This window comes from Coptis chinensis, chromosome 3 (genome assembly GCF_015680905.1).
Source record: "Coptis chinensis isolate HL-2020 chromosome 3, ASM1568090v1, whole genome shotgun sequence".
NCBI classification, from domain to species: Eukaryota; Viridiplantae; Streptophyta; class Magnoliopsida; order Ranunculales; family Ranunculaceae; genus Coptis; species Coptis chinensis.
Window position 1 is genome coordinate 104,120,032 of NC_141458.1, and position 24,147 is coordinate 104,144,178.

The 24,147-nt window shown below is 36.2% G+C and overlaps 4 protein-coding genes and 1 long non-coding RNA gene across 5 annotated transcripts; 3 read left to right on the forward strand and 2 right to left on the reverse strand.

Annotated features, from left to right (window-relative positions):
* Positions 1–123: 123 nt before the first annotated feature.
* LOC147512424 (pentatricopeptide repeat-containing protein At2g13600-like) lies at positions 124–1,442 on the reverse strand. The gene is made up of 2 exons (XM_086595389.1): positions 1,309–1,442; positions 124–820 (listed from the first exon to the last, which is right to left on the reverse strand). Exons 1-2 carry the CDS (start codon positions 1,317–1,319, stop codon positions 124–126), a joined length of 708 nt encoding a protein of 235 aa, XP_086451515.1. The 5' UTR covers positions 1,320–1,442.
* LOC147512425 (putative F-box protein At3g25750) lies at positions 1,427–3,457 on the forward strand. The gene has a single exon (XM_086595386.1). The coding sequence runs from the start codon at positions 2,179–2,181 to the stop codon at positions 3,316–3,318; it is 1,140 nt and encodes a 379-aa protein (XP_086451512.1). The 5' UTR covers positions 1,427–2,178; the 3' UTR covers positions 3,319–3,457.
* Positions 3,458–5,820: 2,363 nt separating this feature from the next.
* On the forward strand, positions 5,821–8,124 carry LOC147512426 (uncharacterized). The gene is made up of 2 exons (XM_086595390.1): positions 5,821–6,070; positions 6,302–8,124. The coding sequence occupies exons 1-2, from the start codon at positions 5,863–5,865 to the stop codon at positions 7,957–7,959; spliced, it is 1,866 nt and encodes a 621-aa protein (XP_086451516.1). The 5' UTR covers positions 5,821–5,862; the 3' UTR covers positions 7,960–8,124.
* Positions 8,125–8,745: 621 nt separating this feature from the next.
* Positions 8,746–16,789, reverse strand: LOC147512427 (uncharacterized). The gene is made up of 2 exons (XR_015214932.1): positions 15,966–16,789; positions 8,746–9,179 (listed from the first exon to the last, which is right to left on the reverse strand). It is a non-coding gene; the product is annotated as an uncharacterized LOC147512427 (long non-coding RNA).
* A 3,079-nt stretch (positions 16,790–19,868) lies between these two features.
* Positions 19,869–22,528, forward strand: LOC147512428 (RING-box protein 1a-like). Its single transcript, XM_086595391.1, has 5 exons — positions 19,869–20,309; positions 20,423–20,473; positions 20,556–20,615; positions 22,073–22,144; positions 22,230–22,528. The coding sequence occupies exons 1-5, from the start codon at positions 20,153–20,155 to the stop codon at positions 22,265–22,267; spliced, it is 378 nt and encodes a 125-aa protein (XP_086451517.1). The 5' UTR covers positions 19,869–20,152; the 3' UTR covers positions 22,268–22,528.
* The last annotated feature ends 1,619 nt before the right edge of the window (positions 22,529–24,147 follow it).

The following is a 24,147-nucleotide window of genomic DNA, read 5'->3' on the forward strand; positions in this document are numbered from 1 at the left end:
GTACTTGGACGCTTTGAAATTTGCAATAACATGACCACCAAGGCCTGTGTGCAACCATGGGTTTGCTGATGAGTGAATTTCAAAGACAGGTCAGGACCACTAAACCGCTTACTAAGGAGCAAACTATTGTCCTAATGACAGCATCTCCTTAGACAATCGCTTCAACATATTATGTACCCTTTGAATTTGAGGGTGCGATGATGTTCCAACAACGAATTCATGAACAACCCCATCAAGGCTAATCCAGCTACATCCAGGCTGCTTCCTCACTCCTTTTTCCCTCATCAAACCCCTCAGCTCTGAAATGTCACCCCATCTCTGGTCGGAGGCATACATGTTTGACAACATCACATAGCCAGCAGAACTAGTAGGGTTTAACTTAACGAACCTCCTAGCTATATCCTGAGCTACATCTGTTCTACCGTGTGTTAGGCAGCCCTGAAGTAATGCTCCCCAAACAAGACTGTTAGCTTCAACAGGCATGGAGCCAACAACTTTAAGGGCTTCTTCAACATGACCTGCACGAGTGAGAAGATCAACATAACAAGCATAATGTTCAAGTTCGGGGAGGGTGGAATGACGTGGGACCATATCTAGGAAAACCCGGCGCCCTTCATCAACCATTCCTGAGTGATTGCATGCAGACAACACAGCTAGGAAGGTTCCACCGTTGGGATACAATCCAAACTCTTCCATTCTGGAGAAGAGTTTCAATGCCTCTTTTCCTTGACCATTAACGGCAAAACCAATGATCATTGCATTTAAGGAAGCAACATCTTTAGAAATCATTCGACTAAATATCTCCTTAGCATTCTGCAAACTACCACATTTGGAATACATGTCAATGAAGGCAGTAGCTAAATACGTATTGGATTCTACAACATGTTTAGGACCAAAAGTTTTCAAGTATTCATGAACCCATACACCAAGATCTAGATCACCAACTTGAGCACAAGCAGAAAGCACACTAACCATTGTAACATGGTTCGGTCTTGGATTCAGACCTCCCAACATCAGTTTAAAAAGACTCAAGGCTTCGCTCGGGCAACCATTTTGGACATATCCTCCAATCATGGTGTTCCAATAAATCACACTCCTACCTTGTCCTCTCTTAATAATTCTCTCGAAAAATTCCCTACTCCTATCAACATTACCACCTTTCCCACATAAATAAACTAGAACAGTGTCAATAAAATTACAATGGAAATTGCTAATACTGCTATTAAGCTCACCAAATTCTGCGAAAACATTTTCCCATCTCACAATTTCTTGCATATCAAGAGTAGAACAAGCAGACAAGACACTCACCATAGTATCATCCTCTGGCTTCAAATTCTCCTCAATCATCCTTTTAAAAAGAGCCAAAGCTTCCTCAGACCGACCCGACTGTGCATAACCAGCAATCAAACAAGTCCAACAAAAAACACTTCCCCTCTCAGGCATTTCATCAAACAACTTCTTAGCCGAATCTAAATCCTTCACACCCTTTGCATAAACAGCAAGTAACCCATTACAAACACTAGAATCACCCTCAAATCCACATTTCAAAACATGGGTATGAATCTGTTTAACATTCGTAACATCATTTGATCGAAAACAAGCTTTCAAAAGGAAAGAAAAAGTAAAATCATTAGGACAAATTGCTCGGAATTTCAACAGTTTAAATATCGAAAACGCGTGAACTAAAAAACCCGCTTCTGAAACAACCCGAATAATAGCATTGAATGGGAATATATTCGGTCTTTGTAAATAATAAAATACTTTAAGTGCAATTTGAGACTTGTAATGACCAATAAGACGAGTTGCAATGAGATTATCTTGTTCAACTCCCATACGGAAAAACTCGACCATGGATTTGAACAAGATGAGAAGCCGGAACACGGCCTTGGAGATGCAAAGAAAGGGTTTTGAGGTCAGAGAAATTTGAAGAAGAAGAAGAGAAAGCATGTGTAAATTTAAGTACGTGTTTGAACTTCGAAACCGCGGGAGAGAAAGAAAGCATGTTTTAAAATAAAAAGTCGTTATTTTTCAAGATTCCAAATGAGAACGAACGAAAATGACTTTTTGTCTTTTGCGTTGAGTTGGGAAAATATCAACATTTGCCGGCTTTAATTTTAATAATGAGACTCTTCCTATTTATTGTTTGGTTTTGTAGTTAATAGTTTGACACATTGAAATATGGATAGAAGAGTTAATTGGTTAGATCTTCCATCTCATCTTCTATCACTAATTTCTGATAAATTAGTTTGTATTAAAGATTACATTCAGTTTAGTGCTGTTTGTCGATCATGGAGATCTGTTTATATTGGGAAGATTCATTGTTTACCTCGTCAACTACCTGTGCTCTTGCTTTCTACTACTAAAGGTAATCGTGATTATTTAAGACGCCAATTTTATGACCTATTAGACAAAAGAGTATATAGTTTTGAGTTACCTATACGATATAATAATCATTGTCGCGGTTCAAGTGTGGGATGGCTAGTTATGGTGGGTCTAGTTATGGTGGGTCAGAGTTTAGGAGTTCATTTGTTCAATCCATTCTTGTCTGCTGGTAATAAGATTGAACTTCCTCCTTTAACTGCTTTTGAGCTCCATGAAGGTAATGAAACTGGCAATGGTTGTTTTATGTACAAGGCTGTTTTATCAACAAATCCTGCTTCGAATCCTAATTATGTAGTTATGGCAATTTATAGCGGATTTCGTAAATTGGCCTACTACAAACCTAGCAAAAATGTTTGGATATCTCTTAATTCTGATTGTAGATTAATTAGTGATATCATTTACTATAACGATCAGTTCTATGCTGTGGATTTTTATGGTGCAATTTGGGCTTGTTGTATCGATTCTCTTCATCCAAAGGCAGCTAGAGTTGCACCACCTATTGATAACAATTTTGCTGGTACGAGGAAGTATATAGTAGAATTGTTTGGGGAATTGTTGCAACTCAGAAGGAGATGGGAGTCAAGTCTAACTGATGTCAACAACAGGGTTTACTTTACTATTAAATTTGAAGTCTTTAAGCTGGATCAGGCTACACTTAAGTGGGTTGAGACAAAGAGTTTGTGTGGAGGAATGTTGTTTGTAGGTGATAATACGTCAATGTCTCTAATGGCTTCAGATTACCCTGGATGCAAGCCGAATTGTATTTATTTTACTGAAGAAGGATGTACCAGCTACAGAGAATATAGACATCATGGCATTGGAGCGTACAACTTGGAAGATGGGAGCATCGAACCGCCTTACTTAATGGACCCCAAAAGTATCATCTTTCCTTCCCCTATTTGGGTTGAGCCAACACTTCATGGGTACCGCACTTGAATCGACCTTGTGTCTGTTTGCTTCACTTTCTACTTTCAGAACCAACAATTGTGTTTTCTTATAAAACAATATTAATTCTACTCAAAATAGGTAATTTGTTGATTATAAGACCGCATTTTAAATTATCTGGCGATTCAATTGAGGCCTATAACTTGCTTGTGAGCGTTTGTGATGGTCTTCGCTTAGATATGTTCACATGATCTACTCCGTTCCTGGTAAAACATACATTTTGTATGAACCCAATTCATACCCCTTAACCTTACATGTCTCCACTCTTTGGTCTCTTCTTGAAGATGAGACATCCTCTTTGAAACAGGATAAAACAGGATAAAAACATTGAGACATCCTCTTTGGTGCGGCCTCATCTCTATTTGAATTAGACTCTAACCTCTTCACTGATTTTTGTCAAAACATTGGATTTCCTCATTCACCGATTTTTAGTTTCCCTTACGCACGGTCGATTGGGGAAAATGGGTTATTGGATGGACCGAAGTTCGTTAGTTTGGGGATTTCAATACCAGCAAGATATGGCAGACCACGAAAGGGTGTCCCAAACATCAACTTTTTATCCTGTTTTCTTTAGTCATGATTGTTTCCCCCTAGCGTGATAACGGCTGCCTGCGAGGGTTCTATTAGCTCATGGGTGCGACCTAGATCCATAGGTCGATGCGTCATTTCCACCATGTTAGCACCTAGAGAATATCACTCTTCAACGCCTTTCTATGGTGCCCTTTAGCACTGATTTTCAGTTTTTGAAACCTTTTGAGTTTTTACCTCTCAAATTTAGTTGGCCAGCCAAAATACTAAAAATCATGTGGCGGTACAATAGCAGTCCATTATAGCAGCTCTCTATTGGACTTGCTCTTAATAAAGATTTTTTTTTTTCTTTTTTCCGATACCTTAGAAGTGACATTAACGTGAACTCACATAACTGATAGGACAACGGCCCTTGTGCGTGTAGATGGAAAACCACTACTGCCAGTTTGTTGAATGTGAACGGAAAAAATATAATCAAGTCCAAGTCTCCTTAAAAGAGTTCTTTTCTCCAGTGTCCATTTTTAATTCTGATATTAGAAAATAGCAGTTTGTTGAATGTGAACGGAAAAAATATAATCAAGTCCAAGTCTCCTTAAAAGAGTTATTTTTTCCGGTGTCCATTTTTAATGCGATGGAAAGTATAATTTTACAACTCTCCTTGTCCAATTTTTGTCTGTGATATTGTAATCGTAACAATTCTTTAAAATATGTGCACCATATCCTAATCAAAATACGAAAAATCTACCTTCATAAGCGTCAATTATTAAGAAACAAGAAAATAAAAAGTAACCCTTGGGTTTCTCAATAGAAATTGCAACAAGTTTAAGACTTTTGAGGCTTCTCTACACTATATTATAACCGGGTTTTTAGGAACTCTCTCTCCACTTTCGAGTAGGCCATTTGTAATCTTCTTATTTGCTCAATTTAGAAACACCTCCTTCACAAAAATTAGAACAAACCCCCTATTTATTTATATAATTTATAAGAACCTCTCTAATATCACTTAACTCTAATATCACTTAAATTATATAATTATCACAAGCCCTCTTTTATTAATAATTTAGAAAAACCTTCCTAATATCACTTAAATAACATAATTATTCCTTTTAAAAAAATAATAATAAATAAATAAATAACTAAATGAGCCTCCCCTATATAATTACAATTACCAATTACAATTAGAATCCAAAAAATTCATGCTAAATAACTAGATGAGCCTCCCCTACATAATTACAATTACCAATTACAATTAGAATCTAAAAAAATCATGCTAACTATCAATTTCGAGGGATGGGTTTCAAAACTTTAAGTATTTAGAAAAAAAAAAACCGATGCGAGCACGGTTTGCATACTTGTCCAATAGGTAGATTCAAACACTTAAAGTCTGCTAATTTTGTATTTTTGTTTTGGTGTCCGATCTCCGATGGTAACATAACAAATTAACAACAGCAGAAGTTGTCAATTGAAAATTACGTAATGGCCATCAGGCAGGTGAAAGTTATAATCTTTACAAAAAAGAAGATGAAAGTCATAATAATAGATTCTCAATCTAGTGATAAGTTCGCACTTCGTAGTCAATTGAAATTAAAGGCCCACTAGCACGACAATCCAACCTGTCCGCGTATATAATATGCAACTATACAATAAAGAAATAGTATTCCTTTTTTTTTTTTTTTTCGATAATATTTTATATATTCATAAATAAACCACTAAACCAGTACATGAATAATCTTGTTTGTCAGGATACACTGTAGAAGCTGATCCATTTGCTGCAGATGGGAGGCCCATTTTGCTAACAAATGTGTCTCATTCTCACCATCAGACCTCCTGTTTATGAGATTATGTAGTTAAGTTAAATGGTATTCCTTATTAAAATGCAAAACGTGCAGCTGTGCGTAGTGAGCCATTGACTTACAAAGTCGGAATATACTTGTTCCAAACTTCCAATTTAACTTATATAAAGACTTAAGAAGAATCCACTTTAGGCTGTGAGACAGATAAAGAAAAATGGCAGACCATTGCATTAATGGAACCATAAAAGATGTGAACTATTCTTCTCCTGTACCTTATATTGGTTTATACATTGCTGGAGCTTCCATCTTTTGCGCTTTACGGATGCTTTATGATATTGGATGTGGATTTTGGGATATCAAGGAATTGATTACTTTTCAATCATTCAAACCCATTTCTCTTACTACCAAGCGATGGCTTCCCTGTAAGTCATTCCAGCTCAATTCTCTTACACTCACTCTGCTTGGTATAGCAACCAAACTTCCCGTCGATCTGACGACCAATATGCCTAGTCAAAAAGATCAACTTTCAAAACTCACTGGGACTGCATTTATATGCATTTCCATGGCCTTTCTAGTGCCTTCACTTGGTGTTAGTAGTGCGTCTGAATGTTCCACAAATTTGATTGCGTTGACTATATTTGTGTTTACTGTAGCTGTCAACATTTGTATGCAACTGCACACTGGTGTGATTGTCTTCTTTTTCAAAGAACATATCGCAGTCTTGGTTTTGATGTTTTTGTTGCTCATGATGTTGTGGTACATCTCTTCGATTACTAAGGCTCAGAAGAGAATCACCTCTGATCGATATAATACTCTTTTTGCAAAGGGCAGTAGTAGCATGTTGGACAGATTGAAGTTGTGTTACTTGTATGCTTATTGCTCTGATCCACAATTCAATATAAGCATCCACCCAATCAATGCAGCCATTGGCACAGTTTGCCTAACCTGTTTAGGCATTGTTCTTGAAGCTACATTTAGATCTATCATTTTGAAGCAGCTTAAGTTCTGTGAAGGGGATTCTGATTATAAGTGGTCAATGATATTAATAGTTTCTGCCCAAATTATCACTGTCATTGTAGGAACTTTTGCAGTTGTCTTTAGGTGGCTATCTTTGTTTAGCCGCATGAATTTCGAAAAGATAATATATGCTTTCTTGGAGGATGATGAAGTGAAACAAATGAATCAAACCTTGGGAAAGGGGTCAAAACGGCTTAAAGTACAGAATTTTTTTGCAACTCAAATCTTACGGCTAGTCTTGCTAGTTCAGTTGTTGATTGTATTCCCATCAGTGCTGGTGAGTTACTTTCTTCGTGTACAGGATAACTTGGAGAGATTTGATGATCTCCCTCATGAAGGTATAATTGCGGCTAGCGCGTACATAGTGCAAAAAGGGGTCGTTGAGATACTTCGATTGAAGGAGGTTTTCCATGGGGAGTCACTTCATCAGGTACTTCAACTTCTGTCACGTAGATCTCCTTCTGAACGTGTGATTAACAATTCTTCTAATACGAACCCCATGGAAAATAAAAATTCCTCTAATACGGTCCCCATGGAAATTCGCAAGTCCTCTAATAGGAAGGATATCAAAGTGTGTTCTCTTTCAATTGCACTCCTTATAAAAATTGCCCAAGCTTCCATACCAGGTGTTGGCCTTCTTAAGTCTCTAGTTCATGTATTTAACGAAGCCAAAGAAATCATTCAGTATATCGATGAAACAATGCAACCGAAAAGTTCAGATAACAATGACAAGTTCTCATATGCGAAAGCTTTGTGGATAGGTGGGGACTTTAGATGCCTGCTTCCCAAAAACTTCAATGGCGATCCCACACCTGATCAAGTTCAATCCAAATTGGATCCAGATCTGGCTCGTGCAGTAAACAAAATTAAAAAATTGGGGGAGACATTTTGTTCTGGTATTAGATATTCGCAAGTTGGTGACATCATAGACTTCCTGGATCTCGAAAGTTGCAAGTCAGTTAAGGATCTATGTACTTCCATAGAGCGATTGTTTGTGGACATGTTGCACGCATTACTCATTCAACTCCCTAATGCTATATCGAAAAGTTTGAGTGAGAGCCCAGCTGAAGAATTTGAAGAAAGAGTAAGAAATGCCATGGAATTTCTCATTAAAATTGGATGTTTGGAGGAAGTAATTGGGTCGATTCCTCCGCCACCTAATTTTCCATATATTATAAGTGGGCCTGAAACTCCGGTCCGAGTGTTCAAAAATAAAGAACTAGAAAAACTTGGGAATGTTGTTCCAGTTCCTCGCCCACGCAGCGGAAATGAAAATACTTTTGATGTGGTCTAGCATTAGATATTCTTGAATATTTGTGATCCTAGTTGTAACCAAGTAGTGATATAATTAGGATTTCATTACTTTAGTTCCCAATATTTGAATTTTCCTATATTTAAACTCAATCAGTGGGTTGATGTAATTATCCTTTTTGCAATACGAAAATTATCATTTTGTTCACAATGGCGCATATAGAAATGGTGATCTTGGTGATCTTCATCAAACTGTTTGAAATGCTAACCATAATGCTCTCACCAATGAGTTGATGTATTAATTCAAAGTGGATTTCTTTTGGTAAATTAAGGTATACTAGTACTACCTTCAAATAACTTTCTCCTCAACCAGATACAAATAAAATGTTTACTGGAAGCTTAGTCTGTGCTTACTTGCATTGCTCATTGGCTCATGACAGTAGTTCAACTTAATTCTGAGGGAAACTATGATGTGGTCCATGTGACAGCACATTCTACTATCAACTTGGAAGTTGGAACTATTGGTGTACTTCACAGATTCAAATTCTATTTGGATATCAAGCAAACAACCCTACTTTGGTCTATGCATTTGTGCAACTTGGAGTGTCTAGCGCACACACAATTGTAAATACCTGGGAGACGTCTACCTAACATGTGCCTCTGTAGGCTGATGTAGCGCTTTCAGTTCGCTTGGTCTTTTTCACTCTACTTATTTGTTCTCCTACTAGGCCATGTTGTGCGACATCGCACCTCTTCAACTATCAGTGCATATTGTTTGGGTTTAAGAAACGATCTCAAACTAGAATTTGTGCTACGGACCATTCAAAACTGTATTTAACTACGTAAATTATAGAAGGAAAATAGTGAAAATACAAATGTTTAACTACATAGTGAATATACAAATGTTACAACAGCCCTTGTGCATGTATTTGAAAAACCAATACAGAATAAGTTTGTGGACATACCACTATTTGCTGTCCACAAGACAGCATGTCCTGATTGGTGGAGAGGCTGCCCAGGTAAACTGTTTACCTGCCCAAATAAACTGTTTATCTCGCCCACAAAGTGTTTGGACCAATGAGAAGTTGCTGCTTGTGGACAAGTCTGTCCACAAATTCGCTCTCAAACCAATACTGCCAGAGTACCAGATAGGTCCCTGCTCCATTAGATAGCACTGATAAAAAACAAATAGTTTGTTGGGAAGTTCACAGAAGAAGAACAATACTAGGGAAGGTCCACGCGGCCAAGCCCCATTAGATTGTACTGATTAAAAAATTAACAGTTTGTTAGATGTGAACAAAAAATAATAATACTATTTTCTAACAGGAATCACGTTCAAGTTCCCTAACAAGACATCTTTTCAATGTACTACAAGGTTCGGAACTCATTTAGATATTTTCCATGATGAACAACCCTAAATTTTTAACTACAAAAAAGATATGCTAATTGTGATCAAACATATCTGGTTACGTTCCAATCCACTACAAATAAAAGAACTGTGTAGAATAATATATCTGATCTAGCTACATATCTTACATCATTACACGATGCTCTTGTTTATCCTCGACTCAATGTGCCTAAAAATATCTTTAACTTTATCTAGGTCCTAGTGGTCTAAACTGTTGATTATACATCCAAAACTAAAAAATATTGTTGCAAAGAGAATTTTATGTGACAGGCCGGATTGTTTTTAATGGGAATGGATATATGGATTATGGACTTTTTATTTAGACACCTATGTAAATATCTCGCTCCAAAAAATAAACTTTCATAATGAGTTTAGGGTTGATTTTTGGTAGAGATGATCTTCATACCATGCATTCTAAACTTGCATTTGTTGACCATTAAAATAACATAAGTTCCTTTTCTTCCAAACCTCCACCATTAGAATTACAACTTAACATTATAGCAAAGAATCCACATTTCCATAATAGTAGAGCTTGAGTGCTTGACCTTGTTAATTGCTCCTTAGAGATCATTGAAACTGAACACCATGCATGCAAAACCATTGGCATTCGACTTTTTCCAAATTAATCAACAAAAAACATGCTAATAACTTCAATGGAAAAATTGTGTAAGGAACATCTTTCTTAAATGGTAAAACTAATATCCAATGTCTAAAGTTTTGTATCCAAATAGTTAATCTTTTGTATTTTAATTTTATTTAATATCTACCTAAAGCATGACTTCTCCGGCCATTGCAAGAGTAATTTAGTCATATATTAATTGTAAAAGAGAAGTTCCATATTAGAAAGCAAGTCTAATAATATTTAAAAATTTGAGTAAAAAACACAAATAGATCTTCCCTACTGAAAATCACAAACCATACCCTGTCCTTATATATTTTATTGCTAGAGAAAAAAAAAAAAATCATAGAAAATAATAAATAATCCAGGTTACCTAAACTAATATTGCTATGCAAAGGTTCTTTTAAAATTTTGATTTAGATTAATTATATAATCAAGTGCTATTAACATCACCAATGTGACTAATTATGTGTCACATCCAGATTAGTCTAGATACCATAATTTTCATTTCTATATAAAAATATAGCCTACCTTCAGATGATGTAGCTCTCCATGTAATAATGTAAGTCATCCTTATTTTAGTCTTTGCTTTGTACAGATAGTTGTTCATAATCTAGCTTGAAGCAGATGAAGTCACCCCTCCCATCCAAAAAGTCACCAATAATAGAGCGTGTAAATTTATCATTAAAAAACAATTCATCGGGTTTGTAAGTCTTCCATATATTTAGTGACATTAATTTTGAAATTAGTTGTGATTTCTTCGTTCAATTCTCATGCTACATTATGTATACTGCTCCCTTCAAAGTGAAAAGGAGAAGATATTCAATATGCTAATGCTATTATCAGAAAAAAGAGTAGTAAAAAAGTACTAACAATGAAGACTATAATTTGTTCCAAAGACTTACCTTGAAAACTTTAATTTGGTCCATCGGTGAGACTTTTGGCAAACATGCATAAAGGTTCTCATCTCTTGAATGTGCTTGGAGTGAAACACCCTCACTTAACCTGATGTCTGAATCCACTCCTCATATAGTAACCCTGACTAACTCTTGTCTGACCATGACAATTATAGTCTCTGTGTGTATAGGCCGGATGTCTAGTGGGCCGAGATCACATGGCATTGTGTTGATGTATGGTTTGTGCTAGTGAGCAGATTGTATTCATATGTTCAAAAATACATAAGTACGTACGCTGGGCATCATTAGCTGTTAAATGGGAGAACTTCATCATATTTAGCTTGTAGGGGGAGGTAGACAGCACCTTGAGTATATACAATGGCTCTTGAATATATACCAAATCACTTCACTGGGAGGCTTGTACAATTAATTAGGTGTTTTATGTGGTGACGCTGTGTCATGTCGTGACAGGTCCCATGCCTCATACTGTTGTTTGAACTACGGGCTAAAACTTTGGTCTTCAGAACTTCATTCCAATGTTGTTGCTGGGTTCATTTCAACTTGTTCAGTCTCCGGGGCCAGTTGGAGTTATAGTTTCAACAATGAATAGTTGCTTAGGAGGAAAAGGAATAAGCACTACGCCTTGTTTATGATGTTTGTCCCCATATTCAGTTTGGTCATTGTGTGGCCAACACATCAATATTGGAAGCCTCGTAGACTTGGGAATGACAATGGGTCTACCACATGGCCACTAATAGCACACATTGATCAACAACCTTGCCAGTCGCACAGGTTACGCTTATTGAATTGAGAACTTCAGTCAAGGCAACACTCTTAATTTTCGTCGAATGAGGCCTTGTGTCGACATTGCATCTGGGTCATGTATAGCACTTACATGAGTCCAAGTCTAGCTATGTTAAGGTGCAGGTCTAGTGTGTGTTTGGGAGTGTGCATGCGCAAGTGTGCGCATTTGTTGTCTGCCTTCAGAAACAATCAATGTGCTTCTGAGTTCTGATTATTTTTCTGGCCAAATATATGCGGCCTTCTGAGGCTATGGGAAGTATTGTGGATCAATTTCTCTTCTTTAAAAACGTTTTTTCTTACATTAGAGAAACATCTACTAAATCTTCACTGTAGTGAAGGTTTCTCTTCATAAGTGTAGAACTACGAAGGTTGTCTACAGTTTGGATCGACTGAAGACTCTGTTATTTGTTGCTGAGTATGTTTGCTTCTTGCTGATTATGTTTGGTTCATCGTTTGAAATTGTGTTTTACTTAGCAGTGCACAAAGTCATGTTGTTAATGAAGTACTACAGATCGATAATTCATGCATGAGCTCTCACCGAAGGTTCTAGTTCTAGTTGAGCAGGCCAGACTCGAGCCACAATGGACTATTTTTTTTTACGCAAGTAATAGATAATTGAATCAAAATCTGGTCAGAACTATTGGTTTCATCAGTTCATTATAATGTTTAACAATTAATATATAAACAGAAACAATAAATGAATAATAAGATATTGTAATTAACAAAAGACATATTAAAAAGAAAATAAATAGTTGATTCTTACTTTTTTTTTCCAAACTTGTGAGATTTCATATACGAATTTTCGAGTTCGCTCTAATATGCAAACAACAAAAGAATTTATTTATTGTTTTGCAATGTTGATTCACAATGCATATCACCCTAACCCGTTGAGGTATTATTTCTTTGTCAGAGAGAGATGTCTTTACAAAGAACAGAGTGACAGAGATTCTTTAGGAGTCTAGAAGAATTGCAAAGAGTTTGATAGAGTTAGTTAACGTGAAGTTAGGGAATGAGAGAGTTGTACTTCTAATAGGAAACTACCCTTAGTAACTTTCCGTTCTTTAAGTGATCCACGTGGCATAACTATGTACTGGGAAATTGCCACATAGAAAAAAAACTATCCACCTCAGATGTACTCTGCTTTAATATAGAGAGAGGTGATATCTATTTTCTAATAGTGTGATGGAACGTACAATCTTACAGTTCCAATTTTTCAAATTTTGTTTCTTTAAGTAAATAATCACAAGAATTGTTAAAACATGTGCACGATATCCTAATTAAACTACGAACAATCGATTTTCATAAGACTATAAAGAGTAAACTGTTCATAAACAAAAACTGGTACCAAAAGAACGACCAGTAGCCGTTCTGATTTTGGTACATATTGCTATTTGCTAGAGACTTAACAAAACCCCTCTCAATAGAAAATGCGACAAGTTTAACTGTTTAAGGATTCCTTGTGGTAAATTCACAATTTTGAAGTCTGTTATTTTTGTTTGGTAAGTATATGAACCCAATTCATACCCCTTAACCTTACATGTCTCCACTCCTCAGTCTCTTCTCGAAAATGAGACATCCTCACATTTGAACCCATCAGCTGAACCCATTTGGGTTGCCTACGTATCCAAGAGTCTTTCTCGGAGGATCAAACTGTCTCGTAGTTCTCATTCCTCTTTTCTCGCCTCACTCTTCTTTTAGCCGCCTCCTCCTCTTTAGGTCAAAGTATTTGGACCTCTCTGATCTTGGGCCCATCCATTTGGCCAAGTACCATACAAGGTCCACTTCTCTCTCTCCTTTTTGGTCCATACCCTCCTCTTTAGGTAAAAGTCCTTGGACCTCTCTGATCTTGGGCCCATCCATTTGGCCCAATACCATTCAAGGTCCGCTTCTCTCTCTCTCTTTCTCTCCTTTTTGGTCCATATCCTCCTCCTCGTTAGGTCAAAGTCCTTGGACCTCTCTGATCTTGGGCCCATCCATTTGGCCCAATACCATATCTCCTTTTTGCTTTCCTTTTTTCTCTCAGTATTGTACTCTTAGGACTCTTCTACATGTGATGTCAGTGGTCATGGATATGGCTACTATATATGCCCCCTCTCAGGTCCGTCGATGAAGACGGTAGGCCTGAGAAGACCTTGACCTATAACGCCCCAAAACTCAAACAAATATACCTAAGACATGTGACTTTTCTAGAAAAATTTCGGCATAATCTTCTCTGTATTTTCAACATTTCATAAATATAATAAGTTGTCATAACCTGAAAATTTAATAAGAATGCATCCAAACCAAATATAAAACGTCATACCTCAGTTGTAAACCCAACTACTAAAGATATACTGATTCGTAGATCCAGCTACTTGACTATCTCGACCAATGTCAGTTAAATAAAGTAACCAATCATCGAATAAGAAGAAAACTATAAATATACAAACAACATTCTAAAAACCCTAATATATGACTTATACAATGCAATTAACATGCATACATCTCCACGTTACCAGAACAACCTCAACAAAACCATCTAACCCTACATATTCCAAATACACTATAAACGAAGGATTGATAAATGTCAGATCACTTGATTGAGTACCAAACTAATATTGACTAAACAAACTAAACCAATAAAGATATCTCTAATATGGCAACCAGGTGGATACAAACATGACTAGAAATAATGACACCCATAACAATAAATATTTAAGTTATAGTAAAATTTACTCTCAGTGCAATTCCCGCATCTGCCTATTTGTAACCAAATGACATACGTAAATATCCAATATTAAAAATATTACACAGATCACACTAAGCACGCTCTAACATATATATAAAGTTACGAAATAAAACAACAATCAAACATCATAAACAAAGAACTCTAAGGGGCGGGTATCTACTTAGGGAAGCCACCCGACACAGCCGCTTCCCTTTTTAGGGATCAAGCCATACATAGTTCTTTCATCTCATACTAATACACAAGGCTACCAAACTCAAAGAATAATAGGTCCCATGCATATTCAACGCCAAGAATAAAATTTAACAATACCCATGCACAAAGTAAAACCTTAGCTATAAAAGCCATAAACAATGAGCTATGAACTCCTGTACATACCATACCCTTAGAACATGAAATGGGATGATTAATACAACTAAATAAACAACCCATCACCTATACAGCCCACCACTCAACTCAAACATTTGGTCGTACCAATCAAATTGATTTCAGTGGTTAGCTACATGCATTTTAAACATGTCACACACCATATCGATAATGATAAGTCAAGGCCCAAAAGCTAAAATTTGGGGTTTACATGACCTCTAATTTACTCGTACTTGAATTCTAAACCTTTGCAGTACCATATGAGTTGATCTCATATTTTTTGTGTATTCCTCCGACACTCCCAAGTTGATTTCGCGAAGGGCTCACCCCCGGTCTTTGGGGGCAACTGAGTTGCCCCCAAGTTGATTCCGTGAAGGGCTCATCCCCCCGCGGTCTTTGCATTGGAGGCAGCTCAGTTTGCCCCCAAGTTGATTCCGCGAAGGGCTCATCTCCCCCTCCCGCGCGGTCTTTGGCAGTTGGGTGCAGCTCAATTTGCCCCCAAATTGAATTTGGACCTCATCGTCCGCGAAAGGCTCACCCCCCCGTTGTCCTTTGCAACTCAAGTTACCTTGGGTTTTCTATTGAATACAAACTAGCCAACAATAAGAGGCTTCCACCCATTTCAAACAACACCAGACCTCTGGCAAACTTCAACTCCTTGACAAAAAAGGTGATACCAATACAAAGTATAATATATAATTTAAGCTATTCTATTCTCAGACTACCAATGTACACCTCATTTCATTACAACTCATGATCCATGGCTTCACCAAGTTAGAAGTAAAAAGCAGATGGCATAGACAGATTATCACTTTATATGTAAAAAACAAAAGAATCGCCCGACCTACCAACAAAAGGAACTTTGGCAGAATAATATCACGCCCAGTATTCACACTGCTTTTATAATTTATATCAACTACAAGGTGATAAGTTGCTGCACCATTCTAGATTTAATGTAATTCTAATCCAAGCAAGACACATGTGACGTCAACAATAGATAGAAGAAAAATCATAAGGAGACAGTCACCCAAGAAATTGGCAACTGTGACCATTAACCATTTTACTGTATTATTACTCTCCACCCCCGCTAGTCCTCAACTCCTTACAGATCAAACACCACCATCCCGAGGTATATAGTATCTCAAGTTTGCCCTAAGTTTAACTAAAGCAGCAGCTAGCAAATCAGTAAACACGAAAAAGAGTGATAGTCATTCACTAAAGAAATTGTTACCTTCTTCACGCGCGTTTCGTCGAACACCTTTATGCAGTGACCTTAGCTTCGAGGCAAGTGTGGATTCCACTTTTGCAGCAACTGCCTCGTTGGTGGGTTCACTATTCTTCTTAGTATGTGCTTTCTCCCACACATCAGCTCTCGATACATAGGAAGGGTTGGAACTCTCTTCTTTCTACATAGTAGAAAATCAATCAACACGAGCAGCTCAAAATCTCCTCGAATTTAATGAAGAAAACAGATCGATCTGTCTCGAAATTCAATTTGATCTCGTTTTCGCTTCGTTTATGAGAAATGAGTTTTTCTCTCTCGGTTTTCTCGATTTTATGTGACGAGTAAAGAGTGAAAATAGAGGAAAAAGAAAATAGAGTGAATATTAGAAACCCGGGGAGTGATTTGGTGAAGGTATTTGCCGGTTAGAGAATATGAAACTAGATCTAGAAGAGAAAGCCATGGAAGGAGTAAATCAACACATTATTGGAAAAAAGAGGCTTGGAAAATTTTTCTTTGCTGCTGCCTCATCTCTATTTGAATTAGACTCTGACCTCTTCACCGATTTTTGTCAAAACATTGGATTTCAATACCAACACGATGGCAGAGAACATCAATTTTTTATTATGTTTTCTCTCAGTGTTGTACTATTGGGACTCTTCTATTCGTGATGTAAGTGGTTATGGATATGGCTACTACACATTTCCAGGTTGACATTTTATTTGTAAACCACTAATCCAGGATAGATAATATCTACATAAATATCTATAAAGCTAGTCAGTATGCATAGATCTTATGATTGCCAAGTATCTATGGAGTGATAATATCTACATAAATATCTATAAAGTGATTTTATGTTTGCCAAGTATGAGAAAGATCTGACTCTTCGTAATCATGCTGACCCCACTTTTGGGGTGTCTCCTATATGCAGAGGTTTACAAAAAGTTAAAAGATTTGTAGAGTTGGGGGCTATCTGGAGTATTGGGGATGGTGTCTCTGTGAAATTTTGGACTGATCAATGGATAAAGGTGATGGATAAACCATGCTCTCTGATTGACATGGTTATTGGGATTGTGTGGGACTCAGTGCTTTGGTTCCTACTCTAGTTCTAAATTCTATTGTGAGTATCAGCGCTAGGCCATTTTCTTAAGATAAGTTAATGTGGAACCCTACAGTTAATTAATGAAAGATTTTATGTGAAATCTGCGTTCAATTTTATTAGAGCGCTGGAAAGTAATCTTGGCCAGTGTTCTTTTGCTTAACAATCATATGATTTTATGATTATTTGGAAGTTGAAAATTCCTACAAGAGTGAAGCTTTTTCTATGGAAAATTGCAAACAATCTCTTATCTACTGGAGCCATTGTCACTAAGTACGGTACGGGTTTAAAACGGTGTACTTGAAAAAAAACTTAGTTCGTGTTTTAAACGGAACATTTCGAAAAAAAAAAAAAAAAAAAAAAAAAAAATAAAAAATGTGGGGCATAAAAAACGGGTTTAAAATAGTAAAATGAGTTTATAATACGTAAAATAAACGGTAAAAACCAATGATAAAGAATATAATAGATAAGGAGTTTGATTTTTTATAAGAGTGGAAAAAAGAATAGACACATAAAATAAAAATAAAAATAATACAAATGAAAGAAAATTCAAATACATGAAAGTATCAAATTATCATTACTCATCCAAATACTAGAAGTTCTAGATTCAGTACCAAAACACAACTCTAAATAAGATATTACTAATTACCAACCATAATGACATAATCAAGTACTACAAATAAATTAATAACTTTAAAATTTCCAATTATTAATAGTCCAAAGCAAAATAGAACTGTCTCAATAAGTCAATCTAATGCCCACTCTTTAAAAAAGTAAACTCCAAAACCCCTTTTTCTTCGTGCGTTTTCTTTTAGATTAACTAAAAAAAAAAAAAAAGTTTTAAACGAGAGATTGTCAAAATCTCGGGTTTTTAACGTGTTTTTTTGAAAAACCCGGGTTTTAAACTGGAACAAGACACTTTGCCAATTTCTCGGGTTTTAAACGCGTTTTTTTTCAAAAAAAACACCGAATTTGGTGACAATGACTGGAGCTACTCTTGTGCAACACCATATTCCTGTGGATAACTGTTGTGTTTTCTGTAATAATCATGTTGAGGACTTCCAACATCTCTTCTTTACTTGTCCTTTGACTACAAGGCTTTGGTTTTCCTCTTGGCTGGGTTTAAGGGTGGATTGTAATGCTTTTGTAACACAAAATTGGTTTAATTACTTTAGGATTAGAGGTAGCAGTTATGAACATTTATCTCCATATGCTTTCTCTCTTATGTACAATATATGCTTTTGTAACACAAAATTGGTTTAATTACTTTAGGAGTAGAGATAGCAGTTTTGAACATTTATCTCTATATGTTTTATCTCTTATGTCTTAGAGAAAGCTTTCTCTGCTTGGCAAGAGTGGACGACTGTAGATAGTGACCTATCTGACATCTCTCTTGATGTTGTTTTACCTTGCACAGAGGAGAATTGGATTGCTCATCCCTTTGGAAATGTTAAAGTTAATTACACTGGTTTGTTTATGTGTGCTAAGAAAACAAGTGTGTCTGCTGTGATTATTAGAGACCGGAATGGAGGATGTATTGCTGCTGCTATGCAACAGAGTAGAGCTTTATCAAATAATGAAACACATTTGTTAGCAGTTGAGTTTGCAGTGAACTTGGCCAGGCAGAAGCATCTAGTGGAAGCTACTTTTGAAGGCACCAGTAAAGAAGTTACTAGGATTCTGACGGAGCCTAAAAAGAATCCAAATTGGACCTGAAATGCTATTCTAGAAAGCACTCATGCCTCTTTAAGTTCTTTTTCGTTTTTTGATTTTAGAACCACTTTTGTAACTGGAAACTTTTGGGCAATGAGTTTGAATTGGCTGACTGGGCTAGATCATATGGACCAAAAAACGTTTATATGTATTCTCCAGATGCTATTATACATGTTTTAATATAAATATATCTATGAAGATTTTATCAAAAAAAAATAAAAAACGCATACATATATCTAAGTTTGATTACTTTGATGGCATTTATATCAATCATGACCGTTCATTCCACTCAGTCAAAAATTATAAATATGCCGGAGAAGCTATCATTTTAACATTAACTTAGAGCGACTTTAGTATTGCACTACAGTGATGTGTCCATTCACAAAATAATATTAGTAACCATTTCTGCGTGGAAAATTCAAAGTGTTAATCGTTATGTGGTACACTCTTATTGCAATGCGAATGTCTTCCCAAAAGCAAGGGTGGAAAATTCCATATTTACAAAATCAAAATAAATCTAAGTTGTAGATGCTTATTGAGCGAAAACATCAAAATAATGCACCTTCAGATAGCAGCATGTTAACATAAATGTTTTAGATTTTTAACATTTACACATCTCCACGGGTTACACAAGATTCAGCTCACCCCAAAGATTTTGCCAAAAACATTGAATGGCAAGGTTTCCATAACCAGTCATCCATCTCCTCGAAATGTGGTGACTACATTTTCTCATTACGAACGTCATAGTTTTTTCTTCTCCTGTCGGAAATATTGAACATTTGTGGCTTCTAGGTATAAAAAAAACACAACAAACTTGGGGAGAACTAATTTGAAAGCTTTTCTATAATAAAAAAGTTGCAAATTCACTGAATTTGAACACGATTCTCGTTTCCCAACACTAGCACTTTCATATTAGAAAGAATTCAAGAAACTCAAACAATTAAACTTTATTCCCATTCATAACACAAAATTTTCCTGTGTAAACTCAACTTAATTGATTAAAGAAGTAGATAATTACAATAATACAATCTTTTTTCACAAACGCGAAATACTGTCATTTTTCGAATATACTTATATGACTTCATGTTGGTTGATTCCAAAAACTTAATTGATTGATCCGGTATGTGAATATGTCATCACATTCAACCTTTGTTTTTTGATAGCCCTGATTCCGTAAAGTAAGCATACCAATACTATGACGACACAGTAACGATACATGGGCCCCCAAATTCCCGTATGAGTCCATATCCAGACCCAACTAAAAAAAAACAAAAACCCATTTACAAACAAAATCCTGTCTATAAAAGCACCCCACACATTAAACACGGCACCACCTTCTGTCAAAAACTTTATTACTAGCCGGTTAAATCAATTAGCGAAGGCGATGGCTTCTTTGGACACGGATGTGAACATGTTACCAGTTGAAGTCAAGCTCGAAGGGGGTGGTTCAACCGGTGGTGGTGCTGGACCATCTTCAAAAAAGGCTCTGATTAAAAAATTTGATATCAAAAAGTGGAACGCTGTTTCTCTTTGGGCTTGGGGTATGTTTTGTTGTTATTTACCATTATAACCCTAACCCTAGTTTTTTTTTTTAATTTGTTTTTATTGTGTTGATTTAAAGTTAGGGTTATTTTTTTTGTTTGATTTAATGCAGATATTGTTGTGGACAACTGTGCGATTTGCAGGAATCATATCATGGATCTCTGTAAGTTGTTTTTTTGGGTTTGTTATGGTTCGATTTGAGTGTGTAGTTATTTATTATTATTATTTTGGTGTTTTTGTTATAGGCATTGAATGTCAAGCTAATCAAGCTAGTGCGACCAGTGATGAATGCACTGTTGCCTGGGGTATGTTTCTTCTTTCAAATCTTATGCTATTTAATTGTGTTTGTCTGTGCTTGTTACTTATACTTGAGCTTGGTCTAAGTTTTGATCTTAATATTTGTGGTGTTGATATGTTGTAAATGGTACTTGGGGTTTAACTTGTTCACTGTCTTAGTGGTTGTGTATGGTATTACTTTGTTGAGTTTTGACATTAAATTGCAGAAGGATTGCTGAGAAAGTGAGAATACGATCACTAGGGGAGAAGTGTTTTTAATGGGACAAAGATTAATGCCAAAGAGAATAGCTAATCCTTCTCTTCTATTTGTTCTGTTTTGACCAAAATTGGTCAAATATTTGTGAAGTGCTAGTATTAATGAGTGAAAATTCGTTGGGTTGGGGAGGTACAGGGTCATTTTTTTAAGGCCTTTATACGTGGTTGGTGGGTTGGGTCCAGTTTGGGGTGTCTATGCACCTCAGTTCAGTGCTTACTTACTTGTGCTCGCATTTCCTTGAGGCGTGCCACACAAATGCTTTTTTAAACATTGCATTGGACAATGGTAGAAAAAATTGTATCACAGAAAGATTTAGTTCTTTCTCACAGTTATGTAGAATATGTTGTAAGGAATAGTAGGAAATGAATTTTCTTCTATTATGATATATGCTACCATGGAGTTGACAGGGAATAGCCGACAACTAGCAAAGAATAAGTGTGGGGCAATAGCTGCCGCAGGTTTCAAAAGATCTGCAGTAGAGAGGGTTGAATACAGTAATACAGTACCACTTTTAGGAATTATTCTGAAAACTTAGAAAGAGGTGGAGGGCGTACATCTCAAGAGGGGAAGGGAGGGAGTGGATGATAACAATAGAGAAACCTAGTGAATTTGAGATAGATCTTGTAACTTTGCTTCAAATAGCCATAAATACAGGGAGAACCCAACTTTTTTTCCATATTTGGTATACGGTATACCTATTTATCATTTATGCAAGTCAAAGATATGAAATACAGATCTCTAAGTGGATCGACATTCTAGGGATGTCTCTTTCAACATGCTGAAGTCATGCAGCAGTTTTGTAGTCCTGCTATAGTCGAAAATTGAGATCTAGTATTTCTTGCACGTATAAGATGCTTTAAACATTTGTACATGTAACATTTACTAGTAATTATTATTCTTGCAGAGTTTGAAAAAAATGCAAGAGATCTGAATTAACATCCACTCTTGGTTCCTGTCAAAATAAAATTGGTGCGATACCAGCTTTAGAAAACCAAAAACTATGATTTTCGGAACTTTTAAACCTACTTTTTGGTTCTTTTCCAAATCTCTTTTTGGTTCACATTTGCTGCAATGGAGAACAAGCTAGGTTTATTGTCACCATTGTTTTTGGTTGTGTATTCTTCTAATTTATTTTTTTTGAAATGTGATCTCTGATGATGATGATTTCCTTTTATCTTATAAATTTGCATTGTTGTTGAACTATTGTAGGTGTATGCAACCATGCATTTCACTTCCATTGCATCAGTCGTTGGCTCAAGACCCGTCAAGTGTGCCCATTAGGTATGTGCTTCTCTTCTAAACTCAGTCTTTTTTATCTTCAGTTTTGCACGCACATGAATTGTAATTATCGTTGTACAAAATGCAGATAACAGTGAGTGGGAGTTTCAAAAGTATGGCCACTAGGATTTATACAGTCAAGCAACGTGGCGTTTTGACTTGTTTATTGAAGACTCCTGAAGTAGAAGTGTTGAGCGCTATACGCCTTTGGTTTTTTCTTTAACTATTCCTAATGAAGTACCTGAACTTTTTAGTATGTGCTGTGTACATGTAATACCATCCAGTCTTGTTAAATACATTTGAAGACTATTGGTGGAGGCATTGGTATTCATTGCTGCTAGGCAACTCTGCAATCTATTCCGAAGATCTTACTTATTTTGGATCTTATTATAATGTGTTTTCATTACGAGTTTACATATTTGGGGCTGCTTGGTGAAATTAGTTTCAGTTGGATTTGCTCAACTTGGATTTACATGAAATTATTGTCTGACTTGTTCAGTTAATCCCTGATGGTCCAAAATTCCCATCCGTGGGGGAATAATCTCAGTTCATCAGAGAGCCAGTGATTTGTTGTGAATTGGGATGATAGCCCTAATTCTTGTAATGACTACTTAGCTCATTAACTGCCACAACAAATATCTGTTTTCATCTATCAATTTTGGAACACTATGAAATTGACAGTAGCTGAAATTTGTTACACATCTGGTTTTGGATATCTGACTTCTTGTTGCACCATTACTAGCTATTAAAGAACATGTCCACATACATAAGTCCCTGTCCGTTCACACAAATATTTTTCCAAAGAACGTTAAAGATTGCGTAAAACGCCTCAGTTTGAAGATTGCACGTATGCCGCCGCGCGCTGAGTGTGGCATGGACTTTTTCTCAAATGAATATAAATATAAACAATTTTTTCTCTCCAAACATAGAACTATTAAACGACTTCACATGTAACTTTCTTCAACCACCGCCGCCGCCACTGCCACCATAACCGCCACCACCATATATACACTGTAACCCAACGCCATTGACAGTATTGGGATTGATATTTCTTGCTAGGCAATACATACGTCATAGGGTAGAGTAAAAAAATTGTACCACTTTTTGTTTTCCTGGGATCACTGTCCGCTTTTTTTTAACACCAGAGAACTAGTTCAGTAGAATAAATGGTATTATTCATTGAATTTCACTGGTGACTTGAGGAGTACTACACAGACCTACTTTTTAGACTTACTATTGCGACTCACTATTTTGATAACGTTGATTTACATTGCAATACATATGGACACGTATCAAATCAATAATTATGACTTTTGACACACATCAATATGTCCAAATAGTAAGTCAAATAAGTGGGTCGGTCTAACATTACTGTTGGTGACTCTTAAGAAAAGTCTTTTTGGCATCCGCCGTCCCATGTGAAACACTAATGTAAGTATATAAAGACGCACCCATAGTGCCACTTGAATTCTCCATCGCACTTACACACCAAAGAGTTCTAACTTCTAGCACAAAAGCTAAAAATGCACAAAATATCTTCAATATCATCGGGGTCATCTTGAAGATAGTAGAGATATTACTCATTATACACTAATGGCATCTCCAATAGAGAGTGTAAACCGTATAGAGTGTAAAGTTTACACTCTAAATATCAAAAAACTCTTTCCAATTGGGGTGATATACTGTAGATAATAGAGTATTAGTTGATAGAGGAGGTGGGGAATTTTCCATCTCGCTATCAGTTGATAAATAGCTCGGGCAACACTTTAACCAACGTTCGAACAAAAAAAAAATTGGACGTCACTTTAAGTAACGTCCCTTTCTAATTCTAAAGTAATTTTTTTAACTCAGACGTCACTTTACGGACGTCACTTTCCCAGTTTAAATTAAAGAGGGACGTCGAGTTTAAAATCTAATTTTTTTTACACTTTTGCATTGGAGAGAGTGTGGATATTTATAGACTATACAATAGTATATAATTAGAGGTGTAAAATCCTAATGACACC

Coding starts and splice junctions, on each gene's coding strand:
- LOC147512425 (XM_086595386.1), top strand. CDS start 2,179: ATGGATAGAAGAGTTAATTGGTTAGATCTTCCATCTCATCTTCTATCA.
- LOC147512426 (XM_086595390.1), top strand. CDS start 5,863: ATGGCAGACCATTGCATTAATGGAACCATAAAAGATGTGAACTATTCT. Junction 6,071..6,301: donor TACCAAGCGATGGCTTCCCT/GTAAGTCATTCC, acceptor TGTTTACTGTAG/CTGTCAACATTTGTATGCAA.
- LOC147512428 (XM_086595391.1), top strand. CDS start 20,153: ATGGCTTCTTTGGACACGGATGTGAACATGTTACCAGTTGAAGTCAAG. Junction 20,474..20,555: donor GAATCATATCATGGATCTCT/GTAAGTTGTTTT, acceptor TTTTTGTTATAG/GCATTGAATGTCAAGCTAAT. Junction 22,145..22,229: donor CCGTCAAGTGTGCCCATTAG/GTATGTGCTTCT, acceptor TACAAAATGCAG/ATAACAGTGAGTGGGAGTTT.